The 18,887-nt window shown below is 41.0% G+C and overlaps 2 protein-coding genes across 2 annotated transcripts in view; both read left to right on the forward strand.

Moving 5' to 3' along the window:
- LOC115047234 (immunoglobulin lambda-1 light chain-like) overlaps positions 1-18,887 on the forward strand; it is a 357,726-nt gene that overhangs the window by 299,149 nt on the left and 39,690 nt on the right. The gene's annotated exons all lie outside the window — the stretch shown is intronic.
- baiap2a (BAR/IMD domain containing adaptor protein 2a) overlaps positions 1-18,887 on the forward strand; it is a 48,094-nt gene that overhangs the window by 22,293 nt on the left and 6,914 nt on the right. The window contains exons 4-10 of the mRNA XM_029509319.1: positions 5,398-5,459; positions 6,404-6,475; positions 8,771-8,908; positions 15,522-15,674; positions 17,649-17,891; positions 18,062-18,293; positions 18,652-18,853. Of these exons, the coding sequence (XP_029365179.1) occupies positions 5,398-5,459; positions 6,404-6,475; positions 8,771-8,908; positions 15,522-15,674; positions 17,649-17,891; positions 18,062-18,293; positions 18,652-18,853 (1,102 nt within the window). The remainder of the gene's footprint in view (positions 1-5,397; positions 5,460-6,403; positions 6,476-8,770; positions 8,909-15,521; positions 15,675-17,648; positions 17,892-18,061; positions 18,294-18,651; positions 18,854-18,887) is intronic.

The raw sequence follows: 18,887 nt of genomic DNA on the forward strand, positions 1-18,887 counted from the left end.
CTTCGCCTCACTACTTGTGCCCTCTGTCTGCTTAATTTTCCGTTAAACTGAATATCTTCCACTTTTGTGTTAGGTTGTTTTTAGTTGTTTTAGTTTGGGGTTTTTTTTTCTCCACGTTGAACTTCTGATTTTGATTCCTAGAAAAATTTGACTGAACCAACAGAGACATAAAAAACAACCTGTATCTTCAAAATGATTCCATACCCAACCATATGTACTCTCTCACACACACACACACACCACAATCATCCATAGTTGCAGTTTGATTGTGCCTCCTTTAAATACTGCAATACTGCTCGTTTTGCCATTATTTCACTTTCTTTCTCCCTCCTTTCTCCCTCTGTTTCTCTTCCAAGTTTGTGAAATCAATCAACACGTCTATTTCCTCACTTAAGATGTCAGCGACAAGAAAAGGTGGTTATCTTGTCCTGCAGTAATCGCAGTTCCTTTCAGGAGACAGAGTTGAACCCACAACTGTTTTTGTAACCTTGTGTTTGTGAGAAGTTATTAACCTTCTACTATAAAACAGAAAAGGGTTTAAATCGGGGGACAGTGTATGAACTGTGTGAGCTTTAGGTGCTGTTTTAGCTGTTAGTTTCACGGTGTGGTAATCCCTAAACCTCATCTGCCTGACTGCATCTCATTACCTCAGCAAAAAAAAAAAAAAAAAAAAAAAAAAAGGTGAACCAGCCCATTGAGACATGTATGGACCAATCAGAACCTCTGCATGTTGTTACATCCAGCATGTTAAGACATATCAGCTATTATCTTCTTGGGCATACTGTAATAAGAGAGCAGGAATTCATGGGCTGTGGATCATACGCATTCTAAAATGTTCAGTTTATGTTTGCTTTTTGTCTCACTATGTTTGCTTTAGCCTGCTGCAAGGACATGACTTTGTAACTAAGTGCAAATCTTTAAAACTACAGATCTACGTATGTTTTAAAATATAAGACTTGAACATACATCCATATATAAATAAACAAATCTTATGTGCAAATGTAAATTAATCTTTTTCCATGTCATGTTCATATATAATAGTGTCTCCAGACTTACTGTTTTATCTTAGAATACTGACATAATACTGACATAATATGTTTCAGCAAAACATATTATGTCATTGAGGCTTATGGAGCAGCAGCCTAATAACAACCTGGATTGTGGCTAACTGATAGCAGATGGTTTGGATTTGCTGTGTGCTGTACAGTATTACCCAGCAGACAATGCACAGTAGCCTATCTGAGACCACCAAGAGGGAATGCCAAGATTACTTACAATCTTTCATTATGGCCTAAATGCACGGCACCATTGCTGGACAAACTTATATTAGGCTACTAGGTTGAACAGATGCGATGGTGAGTGTCCAGTAGCACTCTTTTTTTTTTTTTTTCTTTTCTTCCTTCTGCTACTGAGAGACTGTGTGGATGAGAAAAGTGGGGAAAAGAATTCAGACTGTTTATCGCGTGTGTGTGTTTATGTTTATGAGAGCGAGATATGGATGAAATTTTAGCATAAACTTCCCTCACTCCCAGATTAACTGTGTTTAGATGTTGTGGTTTCACGGGGAGTGTACTCATGTGTGTCCACAAACACACAAATGCACAACACTCTTCCAGCCACCCAGATTCTCAGCCATTATCAGTGCTTTGCACATTATCCCACTGCCCCATACACTCGCCCCCTCGATTGCTTCTCTTGTGACTTAGCACAGCAGTGAGGCAGGTATTAACATTCCCGTTCGTTAAAGTCACACACACACATACCTCACAGAGACTCACTCCACTTTAACTCCCCAGGGAAGTGTGGATTTTGATGTAACGTTAGCTGATAGTAAGGGTGGAGATCTTTGAGCAGCATTTTGTAACACAGTACTTTGCAGCTACTGCCCCTCATCTTTTAACTTCTCCCATGGCAACGACCCTAGCATTATCCTGCTTCCATGACAACCTGTAGTGAATCCAGCTTGACCTTCACCAGTGATTCAGTGTCTCTCCATCCACCTCCATTCTCTCCCTCCCTTCTCTGTCTCTCTTGTTCTCTCTAGTCAACACTGCAAACTTCCACTTTTTTTTTTCTTCTCCGTAGCCCACATTGTGTTGCTCTGCTTTTTTTCCCTCTCTCTCTCTCTACCTGTGTGGGTGTATCATTGCTGCTGTTACACAAGCAGTCTATACATCTACACAAACTGATGTCATACTAAAAGGGGCACAGTCTGTTCATATGCACCAAAGTCCTGTGTCTGTGCTTCCTCTTCTGACTCAGTGGTTTAACCTAACAAACGTGTGGCTGCTTGTTGCTGTGCTGCAGGCGCAGACAAACCTGAGCTCACCACCCGACAAAGGTACTATTGTTTCCTCTCCGCCGGGGGACACAGGTGTGGTTGAGGTTCGCAGGAAAATATCGATACCAAAAAAAAAAAAAAAAAAAAAAAAAAGACTCTTTGCAGGGCCATTCACTGGTCTACATGCATGTATGCATGCGTGTGTGCGCACGCGTGTGTGTTTGTTGGATTTGTGTCACTGTAGCGATACTTATCTGCTCTATCTACTGTATTGCATTGTTTAATAGCTGGTATGCCGATGTCCCTGTCAGGCTGGTAGCTCGACGAGAATCAAATCTAACACATTGTCTCATGCCTGACAAATATTTCCTGCACAAAACAATAACATTTCAGCGCATGCACCACACATTAAAATTTTCCATATTGTTCCTCTTTATTGATTCTTGATTGAATTTGCTACTGTTAACTGCTCGTGAAGGATGCAGGCCAATTTTCTGATACCGTTGTTGTCTGATATGATATCAAAGTTGCCATGGTAACTGTTTGCATTTCTAAAGTGTGATTTATTTATTTCCCCCCCAATCCATGCTTTGACAATGAACATTGTGCACTAATGAAACTGCGGATGACAAGCAGAGATCAGTTTGCACATTCATTCCTCCTTTACCTTTCTTGCAAATACTTTTGTCCTACTGCCATTTTCATGGTGTGTGCATGTGCGTGTGCGTGCATTACTGTCTGCAGTACAGTGATGGCTGCTCATTTGTTAATTGATCCAGCTACTTCAAGTCACCAACAGAATGCCGGTGCCCTTAAGTATGAAGGGCTGTGATCAGGGATGAGAATCTGTAAGCTGCTTAGCAGGCCTGCTGGGAACTGACAGAAAGCTTTGGCCTGCGTCTCTGCTCCTGTGAGGCACATGATCAGCAGGCAGGTTGCACCACAGGCAAAAGGCAAAAGTGTCCTGGGTATACAGGAGTTATTGGGGCAGTGACTGCGCTGAATTTAGAATGAAAAAGAACTCTCTATTGTTCTCACTAGATTTGATATTGCTACACATTGATTGAACAAATTGTACCAACTAACATCAATCAAATACAAACTTCACTACACGATCATTAAGCTTGATGGTTCACCTTAAAAAAATCAATGACAGACATGATCATCATCAATGGCAGCTTTTCAAGCACATGATGATTCATGAGGCAACTTTGTTGTGTTGTGTAGTTGTAAGCAGATATAAATGTTAATCTATTAATCTAGAATTAATATATGGTCACCTGTAATTGAAGGGTGGTGTATAAAAGGGTAATGAACTATTAGTAGAGTAATATAGTTAGAGTGGATATCAATGACTGTCTATAGAGGACTAATTATGGTGAATTTAAATGAACAAACACAAATCTAATTACAACCACATTATCAATCTAAACTATTTGTTCAGCAGGTCACTACATCTTTCTTTTTTTTCAGACTGCTAGGTACTGTGCATACTGTGTTTTCTCTCCCTTATGTAATCAAAAGCTGTAACCTGCTTCACCTTGTTAATGCGCCTCTTCATTTGTGTTTCCCCCTCCTCCGTCACAGTCACGTCAGTGTCATCTTTCTGCGCTGATTTGCATTGTACTGTATTTGATGTCTGTTGACCACTCCAAAGCCCTTTGTTGATGTCTAAAGTGTGTTTGTCTGCATGCGTGTGTTTGTGTGTAATGAGATGAAATAAATTTGATGTGCTAACTAAAGTATTGAACTGTGCTCCACACAATCTTTTTAGGCGATTACCAACATAACAGTCTTCTATTTTATGAATTGAGATGTCAATTTCTGATTGAAAAGCGGGTCTACGTTCAGTATTAATATGAATTAAAAAAAAAATAAAAAATTAAAACAAGCCTTCCATAACTTTGTGATGTCACATCAAAACAGGCACCACCATCAGCTATGCCCATGCCATGGTCTACCTGGACGCAGCTTCCATCCGTGAAGGGTTTTATTTCCATTTTACTGCACTTTATGAAACCATGTCAGTCAGAAGAGCATCTCTTTGGCCCGGGTAACCAACCCTTTTGTAGCTGGAGCTTCACGTAGAAGCCCAAAAGTAGAGATGCAAAACCACAGTATGGCAGTTTTTAGTGATTTAAACCATAAAATTGTCTTTGTCTGCATACTAAATATCTCTTTTAATATCAATACATTTCAAATTTTTATGTCAGCGATAAGACAAACACATCTATTAATAAAAAAAAAAATCTGTGTGAAAAATGACTGGACTGGACAAAATGTGCTGCTCTCACAACTTCCCCTGTATTTCTCATTTCTATTTACTCAAGCATATTGACTAAAACCAATAAACAGAAACTTTGTTTCTTGAATAATTGAATGCAATGATCCTGAACTAATGCTAGAGTTTTTGTCTAAGAAGAAAATAAATAATGGAGCTAAATCCAAGGGGCTTTGGACTTGTCAGGTCAGGGAAATGTGTGTGTGTGTGTGTGTGTGTGTCTCATTTTTCTGTAGGTCTCACGCTGTCTTTCCACCAGGTCTCTATATGTGTCTTTTGCTCAATGTCGCTCTTTGTGTTCCTTTTCTTGACTACGCTCTGCACTTTCAGAAGAGGCAGCCTGTAGGTATATGACAATGCAACATTCTCATGAGCTGCATGACTCCTTATCTTCTCCTTCCTTTTGGTTATTACCTTTTTCGGCTTCTATTTTATGTGGAGACCTTAACCTTTCTTTGAGTTTTTTTTTTCCTGTTGTTTTTGTTCTAGAAATGACATTGCCTGATGTTCAGATTAATCAAAGAAAGAAAGGCGAAATGTTTGATCTCCACGAGACATCAGTACTTACACGCTTGAAGTTTTCTCTCCTCGTCACTTCTTGTCGTTTCGTTTTCTGTCATCTTGAACCAAAGAAAAAAAAAATAAATCCCAAGCTTTCATCTTGTTCTTCACACAAGTCCCTTGTCTTTAAGTGTATGTTTGTGTGTCGTGTTTTACTTGCATGAGCATTGCACGCTGGGGTTTCCTCTCTCCTCTTCTTCTCTGTGTTTCTCTACAGTGGATGTGTTTGTGTTGTTGATGTGCTCTCTCTCTTTCTCCTTCTTTCTCTGTGCAGGGGATGTGCTGTTCCAGATGGCTGAGGTCCACAGACAGATCCAAGTGCAGCTAGAGGAGATGGTTGGTATTCGTCTTATACTTCAACGCTACAGCACATTCCCGAAAATCATTTTAAAAATGTTACCGCAATAATACAGCTTTAGGTCTGACAGAGGGGCCCTGCCACATGATGCTCCTGAACAACTCGGCCCAGCTGTGGCACACATTTGGCTCCTGAGCCCCTGTGGCCAGCACATTGAAAACATGGCAATTAAATTAACATGAACTCCTACTGAATGAACAGATGTGCTGAGCTCATGTAAATCCACATTGCTAACTCAGGAGGTGTCTGAGTAAGTCGAGTGAGGTAATTGAACAGTATGGCCATTCTGGGTAATGTGCTTGTTTGGCAATTTCTCCACAGTCAATTTTAATTTTGTTGCCATGCATCATGCGCAGAAGAATTCCCAGATGTAGTTGCTTGTAGGTGCCCCCCCCCCTCCTTCCCAACTTCACCTACAGATCAGCCTATGAAGGACCATTCAGATTTTTTTGGTCACTATGTTTATTGTTTCATTCATTCATCTACCACTTATCTGTTTCCGGGTCACGGGGGTTGCTGGAGCCAATCCCAGCTCAGACTGGGCAAGGGTGGGGTACACCTTGGACAGGTGGCCAGTCCATCACAGAAAGTCCCTAGGCCCGGGTATTGAACCGAGTATTGTGGGGCAACAGTGCTAACTTATTTAACCCCTGTCTTCTAGACGGCCAGATTCTACCTTTAGCATAAAATTGACTTTGTTTGCCTCATAACTCTGTCAAAAGTTCATAATGACTTCAATAAAAAAAAAAATGACGCTGGTTTTGGGCTTCGATACCTTATGCATGTCAGTTTACGATATAGAAGCTAAGTTTTCAGCAAACATGTTATTTAATATTTAACAATTGATAATCACTAATTGATTTCTGCCAGCGACGTGGTTCTTACTGTCCAGTTACTGAAATGTTTTCTTCTCTCCCCCCAGTTGAAATCCTTCCACAACGAGCTGCTCTCGGAGCTGGAGAAGAAGGTGGAGCTGGATGCTCGTTATCTGACTGTGAGTGTGCGATTGGCTCACTCTCCCAAAGCCTCAGTCCAATAAGTGGCTTCTATGTTTTTGTTTTCCTATTATGATCAAATAAAATCTGTGAGGACTGAAGTGATTCCAGAGATGGAGGTGAAGCTCTGTGTTTGTGTTAACATCTGGATCAAAGTCTGTTTCTGAGACCTTTAGAGAATGTCTATGAAAAAAAAAAAAAAAACAATGAGATGCATTGAAAATGACATTTCATACTCACCCATCAAGGGTAGACTCATTACAAAAAAAAAATGTGTGTGTGTAAGCCTTGTGGAGCTGGTCTATGTGTTATCTTTAGAATGAGTGGGTTGCTGCCTGAGTGTAGTACAGCACTGCCATGCATTGTTTTGGGGGATGGGATTTAGGCATTATTGTTGTGTTGGAAGGAGCACGTTACGAGCTGCTTTGGCTCGCAGCTACTCTCACACATTACATCATTTTGCATTTCCAGTTAAATAGGAACAGTTAATTTTCTCTTATTCTTTTTCAGCTTTTGCTCTTTGGGAAACTTATCGAATGGTTAGCTTGTTGTCTAAAGACCTATGAAAGAAAAATATCAGAAAAATGTTTAATTCTTCCTTCAAAAGAGACATTTCTATCTGGGTGTTTCTCTGAAGTTATAACATCCATTAGTTTAAATTAATTTCCAACAGATTTGCTGCAGCATAAAAGCATTCAATTTACTTTAGACTTTTCGATTAATGATTAACTTACAAAGGCTTGCTGTTATTATTTTTTTTTGTTGTTGTTGTTTTTGTTTTTCTCCCCCAGAATGAGAAGTGTGTTGTCCTCCCAATGGTGCATCTTTCTGTTCACCCTCCCCTTTTATTTCTCTTCGGTCTTGTGCCACATAATTGTCCACCTGGGGTTTAACATGGCCAGTCCTCACACAGAAGTCACATTGACGTCATTGACCTCGAATACAAAAAAAATAATATAATAATAATCCAATCGGATTCAAACACATTCATAACTAGTCTGCAATCGCAACCAGTGATTGAAAGTTGCAGGTAACGGAGCTGGCAGCAAAACTCGATCCAGCTTTGGGTTGGTTAATTAGGAGGAATGTCCCAGCTCAATGAGGCAGATGCTCGGGATGTTATCTTGTTTACCCAATATGGCCCCGCACACTAAAAGAGAACTTTTCACAGCAGCCAGCTGTGCCTTCTCTAATCATTACTATGATCTACGTGCTGAGGATTTTCCACAAGAGAGCCTAGATAGAGGAGTAAACTTCTAAATGTGAATTGCAACACATATCGGTTTAACTGCTTGACCTCAGAGACAAAGAGGTTTTACATGAATAATTCATTAATTGTGACTGAGTTACAAAGACACCACCCATTCAGTGTTTTTGGTCCATTTAGCGTTTGGAAACATGACAACATTCAGATCAACGAGTCAGAAAAATGGATCAACAGTAGAAAAGGATGAAACAGGAAGACCTGTTAAGTTTATTTGCTAGTTGTTTAGATGTTTTCAGTTTAGCTCAGGACGACATAACTAATGTCACCCATCTCTTAAGATCCAAACAAAGCCGCAGTTTCGCTTTGCCACTGACAGCAGTCAAACGTCGCCTAGAAAATACCTGCCTGTGTCTTACACTATGCAAACGTAGGTGTTCAGCCCTCATGCATGAGATCTCCTGTACCGATTTTTGCCTCATACAGAAACCACATGAGCTTTGTCACACCAGACAGGGTTACTATAGCAACAGAGCTGGTGCAGCCCGGAAGCAAAGTTGTTTTTCTCAATAAATAAATAATTTAAAAAGCAAATTAAATAATTTAAATAAATAAATCCAGCTGCAAAATGACTGTGCTTTTTTTTCTATACTTTCCAATGAAAAATCAGCTGGTGATCAACTCCAATGGAAGTTTTAATGAAATTAAAACAAAAATATAAATCAAATTTTGAAGGCAAAAAAAAAAAAATAAAAAAAAAAATAAAATTCTTCTGGTGTCAAAGTCCTCTTCAACATGCCAAGAAAGAGATATTTACAGTAAAATGTCCTCCTTTTCTGCTGAATATTTAGGCCAGGGCTAATTCAGGTTTCTTTAAATTGACTTCTACTACAGCGCTGAAATGGTGCCGTTGAACCCGGGGCTGTCAGCGAGGAAGGATTGGTATAAGAACTTAAAAAAAAAAAATGCTTGGGATTTCTGTTATTATTTATACATCACTTTCTGATCGTTTGTCATACCTCCTGTCACCCAGACTTTTTAATTTGCGGCCCTAATTTTGTCCTTGCGCTCTGCCTGCTTCCCCATGTAGGCTGCCCTTAAGAAATACCAGATGGAACACAAGAGCAAAGGGGAGAGTCTGGAGAAGTGTCAGGCTGAACTGAAGAAGCTACGTAGGAAGAGCCAGGGAAGCAAGAATCCCTCCAAGTATGGAGAAAAGGAGATGCAGGTGAGTCTGTTGCTGGGTTTTCAGCTCACTTCCTACAATTACAGCAGAATTACAAAACAACTAGAGTGGAAAGAATTCATAACCGTCTGAGTAAAATTTTGTGAAGTCAAAGTTTGAGTGATCGATACCAGTCAAGAACAGGCCAAAATCCTCTGACAGGACTAGAACAAATTCAAGGAAATTAAAATACAAACAAGCCAGTTTCTAGAACTTAGATTCAGTAAATTTTCCATGCATGTGGGTGACTGTTGTATTTTGCATTTGAGTGTTGGTGCAAAATAATGACTTTATTTTTCATAAAGTAAAGAGAGTACACAGAACAGCAAGGATGGGGGTGGAGGCAGTGGCGACGAAGTGCCCTGAGTGGGAAGTCAAATAGTGGAGGTTTGATTATGAGTCTTGTGCCCTTGCCAATCTTAAGTACATCACCCCACACACAGTACAGAAGGCATGTAGAAGCACACATGAAAAAAGTCAGCTGCAGTATTCGAAGCAGTTGAAGATTATATGGATTTACTCCATCATATCCGGTATTTTCACGCTCATGGCTTTGATCGGGGTTTCAACGGGATGAGCAAAAGCCCAACTTAGGTATTGACTCAATTATCCTAAATGGACCCGATAGTGAACACAGACTTTTCAAAATAAAACACAACCCAACAGCAGAGTTCCAATTTTTAGATTTTTTTTTTAACTATTCAGTAGCGATTAGGTTATTTCATTCAGTTGTTTTGGAATACTTATTTCATACAGAAACACATTAATATTTATCAGAATAAAATAACTATTATTATTATTGAAATAAAACTTTTGTTTTATAGAAAAACACTGCAGTGGTTTTTTTGTGATTTTCTTCAGAAATGTCTGTTGATAAGGTTTGATGATAACAGTGAAGGGCCATATGAGCAGTCATGAGATCTAATATGGTGATTTTTGGGGGGACATGAGTCAATCTAAGAGTCAGATACCTCTTAAATCTTTCAGAAGCACATGCAAATGAATGTATGTGATACGTGCAGATATATAGGATTTTCTTATACAGAAATATATAGCAACATCATAAAGTCATATATAAATGTATTTTAAAATTATAAGGACCATTTTAAAAAACTTTTAATATAATTTCATGCATTGATATCTATTTTTAGCTTATAAAATGTCTTTCTTAATGGACATATCATTCTGTTATGGACGTATAATAAAAATTATAAAATGCACACAAAAATCATACATTAATCTTCATATGTATTTTAATGCACTTATGTGTCAAGGGTGGTGTATTTATAATAATATATTTTCTTATAACTAACATGTTAAATCGACACGGTCACCTGATTCAGCAGCCAGCTGAAGCAACGTTTGCTTTGGGCGTCATCATTCATGTCATTATCTCCGTGGCAGAGCAAATTCCAACAGAGCAGCTCAGGTGAAAGAATATTGATGAGTTGGAAAGAACCTTCACTTTTGGAAGTAACTCAATTCACAGCTTTTATTTGGTTTTGCATCACTTTCCTGCCTCCTCAACAGGAGAGATGGTGACACGTACACACATGCAGATGCCTTTAAAGACCCCCAGTCCCTGTAATAACCTGTTCTTGTTGGCCTTTCTGTTCTTATTGTTTGTTTAGTTCTGTAGCCAATGTGCCATGTAAAAGTGAAAAAAAAAAAAAAATGACACAGCAGAAATGTTGACAGTGTGATTTCACAAGGATTTCACTGTCTGCCCGGAGGGATGCAAGCTGCAACAGGTCAAGGCTTGCACGGTGTTAACGCGCTGCCTTTGGTCTTGCTGTGAAACACAGTCTGCCTGAGCAGAGTCGGATCAATAGCTGAGCCCAAAACCCGAATCCGGCAGCACACAACACAAACGTAGATCTGGACTTTCATGTCTGGGGTGGTCTGGCAGTGTTGGACTGCTGACTGCTGTCTCCTGTTGAGTCTGTTCATCTGTGTCAGTGATGATGCCACGGGGAGCTGTAGTTAGGTGAGTGTGCCCGTTCCAGTTTTGCAGCATCTGGAACAGGAGAATTGCTGGAGAGCAGTAAATCTCAGTGTAGAAAGGCAAGTTCTTACATGCACCTGTCTGTGCAAACGTACTCTTATTTTTAGAATCATTTCCATGAGGTGAATCACGTTTTGATGTACAGAAAGCAGCAGAAATGTGCCTAGAAATAAAAAAAAAAGAAAGAATTTAATTTGACTAAACTGGGGAAAGTAGATGATTATTAGAGGCTGAAATATTTATTGCTCCCCAAAACAGCAAAATAAAGGACTTAATAACTGACAATTGCCTGGTGCTAAATTAGAATTTTGTCTTCTGGGGATGTGAAAGACTGAAGTGTTATTCTCCAGGAGATGAAGGAGCTCAGAAAATGTGGCCCATGTTAATGCTTTTGTCCCAATCCTTGTGCTGGAGGAAACCTTGAGCGTACACACGGGAGGTTATTCATTTTCTTGGCATTTCTGTACAGTTCTCCCTAAAGATTTTAAAATTTCTTGGATTAAAATTCTACATTTGGGCTTGATGGTGACATAAGGTGAACGATACAAAATCAGAGGACAACTGGGAACCATAAGTATCCACATATTACTTAATGGTGCATCCATCATTATGTTTCCATACACACTGATGTGACTGTATTGCGAGTTAAACTTGGATTCTAAAAGTAAAGGAAACAACTTTATAATTCATTTTATGGTCCATATATTACTGTCAGTATATTTCAACAACAGAAACAGAAAACAGTATTTTGCTCTGAAGAACTAACAGACTTAACAGAAACTGTTAGTACAGCTGAGCACAGAGTAAACATTATTTACTGGACATGCATAATAGTCGTTTTTCTGCACGATGATTCTGAGTTGGCGTGACGGATCAGTTTGGCCCATCTGTGCAGAGGAAAGATCTCAGCAGGCTCTGGGCTTATAACGTACAGTCGTTTAGCGGCGAAAAGGAAAATCAATCTCCCATTCTCATTTTCACTCTGCTCACTCACACTGATCATATCACATCTGTGGGGGTGGTGGAGAAAAGTCAACTCGTTTGCGCTCGATTCCTCGGGAGGGAACAGCATGTGCAGAGAAAGGGACGGAGCCCCGCGCTCGCTCAAGAGCTGTGACAACCATCCACCTACTGTAGAAACACACAGTTTCTTTTAGACAATAGAAGTGGAAATTGAAATAAAGTTTTTAAAGGGAGCTCAACATTTCTATCTCCTCCTCTCCTCCTCTTCCTTCACCACATCTGTTTTTTTTTTCCTAGCCAAAGTATTCTTTTTCATCTCATCTCTTTTCATTAAAACGTAAAGTATGTCTGAGCACAGTCTGGCAGTGAACACAGATGGCAGCCACATTTCATTGATCGTTGTCTCTATCACTTTCTCCCTCTTCCTCCTCCTCTCTCTCTCTCTCTCTCTCTCTCTCTCTCTCTCGCTTTTGCTCTTTCTCCTGCACTTTTCGCTGTTGTCTCGCACTTCTCTGTCCGTCTCTTTGTCTGTGCTCTGTCTCTCAACCCTATTCTCTTATGCCCTCTGACTCTTTCTCTGTGCCATCTCATCATTGGATAAAGGCCCTGCCAAAATGCTAATCATCTCATTATGTAGCTCAGTCGAGTGGACCAAGGTAATGCAGAAAGGGGGTTTCATCTTTTTTTGTGGCAGAGGGGCTGTTGTTAAGTTCCCAGACAAAGCGAGAGAGAGAGAGAGAGAGAGAGACCGAGGGGCAGGATTCAGAGTTTATAGTTCCACTTTGAAACTAAGAGTTTCTTCTCCAGCAGGTTTAAATGGGGAAGTGTGGATTGATATGTTAATACAGATGCTGGAAAAGGTGTTGGTAGTGTGCAGGTGTTGCAAACACACACAAACACACATAGCAGATCCATGCAGGTAATGCAGGTGTGGGTGCTTTCTGTCGTGCCCTCAAGTGTTACAGTACAATCCTCCTCAATCGAAAGAGTGCTGATAATGAAGGCACAGAAGAGCAGACCTAAGCAGCTCTCGACTGTACAGGAAAATGCTTTTGAATTCCCACAGGGATGAAAACAAGTCTTTAGTTTTGTTTTGGTGAAGCCTGTATGCTTCGCCGCTTTTTGAAGATTGTGAATCTCAGCTTCCCTTCCCCGCTCCTGTAATTACGGGAGACTTTGTTGCTAGACGGTTCAGTAAAATATGTAGTATCACATAGTTGATGCTTTGTGTCCTTAAATTGACGTATTCAGGGCACACAGCCGCATAGATGGAGGAAGTAATGCTGATCAGACTGAGCGTTGCGCTGACATGCACCACGCTTCATTTATATTCATAATCTTGGTAAAAACGAATTATTCAGGCTATGATGTAACCAGAGGCCAGTCAGACATTAGCATGGCTGCTATAGTCAGGCTTTTCCCATGTTGCTCGTTGTCTTGGGTTTCTTTGGTGACCTTTAGACTGGTTGGAGAATTGAGCCATATGGATTTGACAAGAGGAGAGGATGCATTGGTTGAATTGCTCCTATTAGCTCTGCTCAGAAGTGTTGGAGAGGCCAGCAGACTGAGAGTCAGAAGCTGCACAAAAAAACAAAAAAGAAACTAAAAAGGGTCACTCCACCGCAGAGACAGAGTGAGAGCAGGAGAGAAGGGGCAGCCAAGTTTGCTGTGATCTTTTAAAAGGTTGTTTTTGGCTTCCTTCATGTAACGAAAGAGCCGTTCACAATTGTTATCAGCTGAACATCCAACTGTGTGTGTGAGGGACGTTTCATCACTATAGTGTATCTCTCTCCTCCTATCGCCGGCCCCTTTATTCTCTCTCTGCAGTAGAGTGTGACTCATGCCAAAACAAAATCACTGTCTAACTTTTTCACAGGAAAGAAAAACACAGAAAAAAACAAAAACTTGGCAGCTCCTGTGGTATATCTACACTAGCATGACTTCGTTCGCTCCTCCCTTCACAACCCAACTCAGCGAGCTCAATTCAATCCTGTGCCTGTACAGAACTAGTTTTAAAGCACTTAATTTGAGACAGTTTCATCCTTCTCTTCATTTGCCAACTTGGCTGTGTGAATTTGTCTAATGCTGTATGTTGATTTCTCCTAGCGCTGATGCTAAAAGCCTCTCCTGAAGAACTTAGTGTTTAGTATCATTTATTGGGATTCCATCGAAGTAACCTTGTGGCTGTTGGCTGTGGGGAAGTAGTGTGCTCTGGTGGTTATTAAATGAAATACATCTGTGCTACTGGGTGGCACCGCGGGAGCGAAGCACCAAGTCAATGTAATGTAAAGCTTTCTAAATTGTCCCGTGATGGCTTAGGAACACTGAACGTGAAGAACAATTAGTCAAAATGCAGCGCCAATGAGAGGAACACTGATTACGTCAATTTCCTCTCCTCTGCCATTAAGGGAGAAAGCAATAATCCAGCAGTTACTCGTCAACGTGTAGAACAATCTTCAGGCATAGTAAGCATGGACAAACTAAATGTAATTTATGTAACCAAAAGAAAAGTGTGTGTTACTTGCCCCACTACCCCTCAAAAAAAAAAAAAAAAAAAAAGGTTCAGTCTGCATCAAATCAGCACTAGTAAATATAACTCTCTCTTTTAGGTCAGCATCAAACAGCAGATGTTAAAGTATCAAAGCTGTGAAACTGGGCTCAGTCGACCTACTTCGAGGGCTACACTGTCTGAAACTCTCAGCTAATGACACACAAACTCCCCTCTTTGTAAATACGAGCACATACCCCCACATGTTACTTCTTTCTGATATACCTCCTCTCCACTTTCACTCACTCGTGTGTTTGTGCAAGTGTGTGTTTCTTTGTGTTTTCAGTAAACTTAGTGAGATATTTTCCATTTTTAAGGAGGTCATATTCAGGTAAACTGACAGCTCCCCAGCTCTGTCTCTCTTTTCTTCTCTCTCTTGCTCGCTCGCTCGCTCACTCACTCACTCATACGCGCTCATGCACACACCTTAATGCACTTGTTTGTTATTGTCCCGCTTGTAAAATGGATTAGTGGGTCTTTGTGCGCAGGTCCTCCTCCACATTATGGTAATCTTCAGTCCTAATTGCTTCACCTCTGCGACACTTGGCAAGGAAAATTTGCCCAGAGAAAGTTACTGAGCGAGGTGCTTCCTCCTTGAACAACAATTTCCACCAAGGTGCACTTAACCTCTAATTGCCCTGGCGGAGCTGTGCGGAGATTGACAGGTCAAGACTGCTGCTCTGAGTAGCAGCTCCGAGGTGCCGATGTGTGTAATTGTGTGAATGTGGAGCAGGATGTAAAAAAAAACAAACCTTAGCTGTTAGTTAGCTCCCTTGACACTGTGTTGGGCAGCCCTGTCCCCTGACCTTACCTTCCTAACGTGAAAAATGACTTGAGGCGCTCCCTCAGCTGTGCAAGTAACACAATTATATTTCTACCCATCTCAGCAGAAAAATGATCTAAAAAAAAAAAAAAAGCAGAGTAATTATTAGAAAATTATTTCAACATGACCAAAACTAATGCATTTACGTTTTTGTGCAAATTTAAAAATATTAAATCGAACCAGCATGCACTAGTTTGTAAACTTCATTTAGTTGTATTTTTTGGATTGGATTTCGTAACCTCTACATGTTGTTGTGTTTGTGCGTGTTCCCCTTCAGTTTGTGGAGACCATCAGCAGTAAGCAGACTGAGCTGGACACTTTTATCGCTGAGGGATATAAGACAGCCTTGTCTGAGGAGCGTCGCAGGTACTGCTTTCTGGTGGACCGCCAGTGTGCTGTGGCCAAGAACAGCAGTGCTTACCATGGCAAGGTAAGTCCAAATGTCGCTTGAGCACTGAGCAGATTACTGTTTTACCGTAAGAGATGAATAAGGAGTGACATGAGTGCCATAAAATCGGAACTGACAAGCAAATATTTAGGGTTTGGAGCTGAGATGTGCTGCAGCTGTTTAAGTGAATTTTGCCCTTTTTTTAAAAATCTGAACAACTGCCAAATCTCAAATATTTATATCTATCAATAGCTAAAGGAGATTAATCTGATCTTTTTCCCACTGAAATCTCACTAATCTGCTACATAAGGACAAACGTCAGTCATTTGAATAAGTTTCATCGAGCGTTGGAAACACTGTCATCGACTGTCGATGTTGTAGAAAAGGAAAGAAAAAACAAAACACATTTGTCTCTCGTTTGAAATCCAAAACTTTTGTTTGAGCTTTCATAGGAGAGTATGTGTGTAGGGGCATCACCTCTCACAGCAAGAAGCTGATTGCAAAGCAACCCAACAGTTTTCAGAGCCTTTGACAGTAACACGAGTTTATGGCCAAAATTAGCACTGAGCGTTTTGATCATGATGCCTTTGTGCGCAGCAGCAGGTCATGAAGAAGTCAAGTTCAGGCTGTAACAAACAGGTTTCTGTTGATTGTTGGGTTTGTTTGGTCAGTCTATGAAACTTAACCTTTGTGCTTTTCATCTCTGTTTTATTTGGAAGTCACCTGATGTAGATCAATGTTACGCCGAAGGAGCTAACAAGGAGATATATAATTTAGCTTTGACCACTCCCAAGGGCCTCTTTATTTTAAAATTTCATTAAGACCACAGACAATGCCCAGCTGACAGCCATATCTGAAGATGTAATCCATCAATGCACCATTCAGCCTAACCTTTTTTTTTTTTTGTCTCCATAGAGAATTTTTTCTCTTCAGCTCGTGGACACATTTTTATAGGAAATGGCGTCAACATGCTAAATTCAGAGCAAAGGGGATCATATTAAAAGCTCACTGCAATCAACAGGACAAGAGTTTCAAACAGTTTTTCATGTCCCCATATTGTTTACAACAACAGTCACTGGAGAATTACATAATAATCCTCATAATGTTCCTGTTGTTGCTGAAATGTGAAACAAAGAGACTTTGAACTCAATCAGATTTGCTCTTATATTATTCCATGTAATATGTAGGAATGATGCTAAGTGGGATTTTGTAAGTTTTTCTTTCATTTCTGTGCTTGTGTGTATGCTACAAATGTCTGCCTACCCATTACCCAGGAACATCATTCTCCTGGGATTACCGGTACTTGTGTGCTGCCAGCCTGAAGATGTGGCTGAACGAGGGCCTAGTGTGCATGTGTGTGCGCGCGCGTGTGTGTGTATGTGGACTGTGCTGCTGCTTAATTTTTCAACATGGAGTCTAGTCATTAATCAGGATTGGGGGTGTGTGTGGGAAGAGTTCACCTTCAGCAAACTGAAGAATCCCTTCCCAGAGGGTTCATTTTGTGTGTGTGTGTGTGTGTGTGTGTGTGTGTGTGTGTGTTTGTGTTTGTGTATTTGTATGCGAGAGAGAGGCAGTGAAAGAAATGGAGTGCTACAGATTAGCACGTACAAAGGGAAATGTCTGTGTTTTGTGCGTGTGTATGTATATTCTGTGTATCAAGAAACATGGTGTATATTACGCTCTGTTTATTTAGTATAATGTCCAAAGGCTGTGAGATGCTGCAATGGGCAGACTGGTTTTGTGTAAGTCTGTCTCACTGGCTCACCCACACAGGACTTTATCGTAGCGCTGCAAAGAGCAGTGGTCAAGGATACACAGTGAGGAACACCTTTGAGGATGGACCGTTTTTAGAGAATAGAATGAAAATTGAAGGTTCAGGGAAGAGATTGGCTTTTTTTTTTCCCCCTTGCCAGTCACGTTTCAGACACATTAAACTATCACACATTTCTCTTGCACACTTTATGGTTCCATTGGTTCTCCATTTGTGTTTCTTCAAACTTTCCTCCCTCCTTTCAGGGTAAAGACCTTCTGACCCAGAAGATCCCAGTGTGGCAACAGGCCTGTTCAGATCCCAACAAGCTGCCAGAGAGGGCCATGCTCCTCGCCCAGCAAATGGGCTCCGCTGCCCTCGGTGGCACGAGCCCCCTGCATACTTCCAAATCCAACCTGGTCATCTCAGACCCCATCCCTGGAGCCCAGCCTCTCCCTGTGCCTCCAGAGCTGGCTGTGTTCATGGGCAGTGGCCTTGGACACCCAGCGGTGAGTTTAATAAATGGGAGATGATGAATGTTACAGCCAGTGTGCTGCAGTTTCATACCAATAACCAAACTGCCTACAGCTACCCTTTTACAGTTGTAGTTGTATGCAGATTATTGCAGTGTTACATTTTGTATTTTTGAATTCCTTTTTGTCTGCTTTCTTTATTTCAGAGACTGATGGGTCCTGATGGCATGTCTATGGTCAATGGGACAACAGGAGTCCATGGAGAGGAATATTGGACGGATGGAGGGACGATGTCTGTGTCTCAAGTCAGGCCTTCGTCCCCTCAGACCCAGGCACAGGGCCAGTCCCAGGCTCAGCCTCAGAGACAGGTCAGCGATGTCTACTCCAACACCCTCCCGGTGCGCAGGCCTGCCCCCGCCAAGAATAAGAACCCAGTGGGTAAGATATCCCAACGAACCCTACAAAAAGTCACAGGCAGAATGTAAAAATGATCAATATCATTTCACCTACAAATTTATTAAGAAGCAATTTGTCATTGAATAAATAGTGCAGGGACATTTAGATTGACATCACCTACCAATTTCTATGGGAGTGCCACCCAGTGGCAGGGATGACAGTCAGCAATCTCTTTGCAACAAGATTTGTGCAAAAAAAAAACAAAAAAACCCCCTTAATTTCAGCCATTGTCTCATATGAAGATTACATATGGTGATTATGCCAGTTAATCCAGCATTGGTACATGGATGGTAACATGAGCTGTTTCTTTGAGCCTGATCTCTGTCTGCAAACCCTTCAGGTGAGACACGGACCCTTCCCAGGTCAAGTTCTATGGCAGCAGGCCTGGAAAAGAATGGACGCTCCCGTGTGCAAGCCATCTTCTCCCACGCCGCAGGTGACAACAGCACCCTACTCAGCTTTTCTGAGGGAGATGTCATTACCCTGCTAGTGCCCGAAGCGCGCGATGGCTGGCACTACGGGGAGAATGAGAAGAACAAGATGTAAGTAATCTATTGATTTATTCCATTTTGGCCA

Source organism: Echeneis naucrates, chromosome 8, assembly GCF_900963305.1.
Source record: "Echeneis naucrates chromosome 8, fEcheNa1.1, whole genome shotgun sequence".
Taxonomy (NCBI): domain Eukaryota; kingdom Metazoa; phylum Chordata; class Actinopteri; order Carangiformes; family Echeneidae; genus Echeneis; species Echeneis naucrates.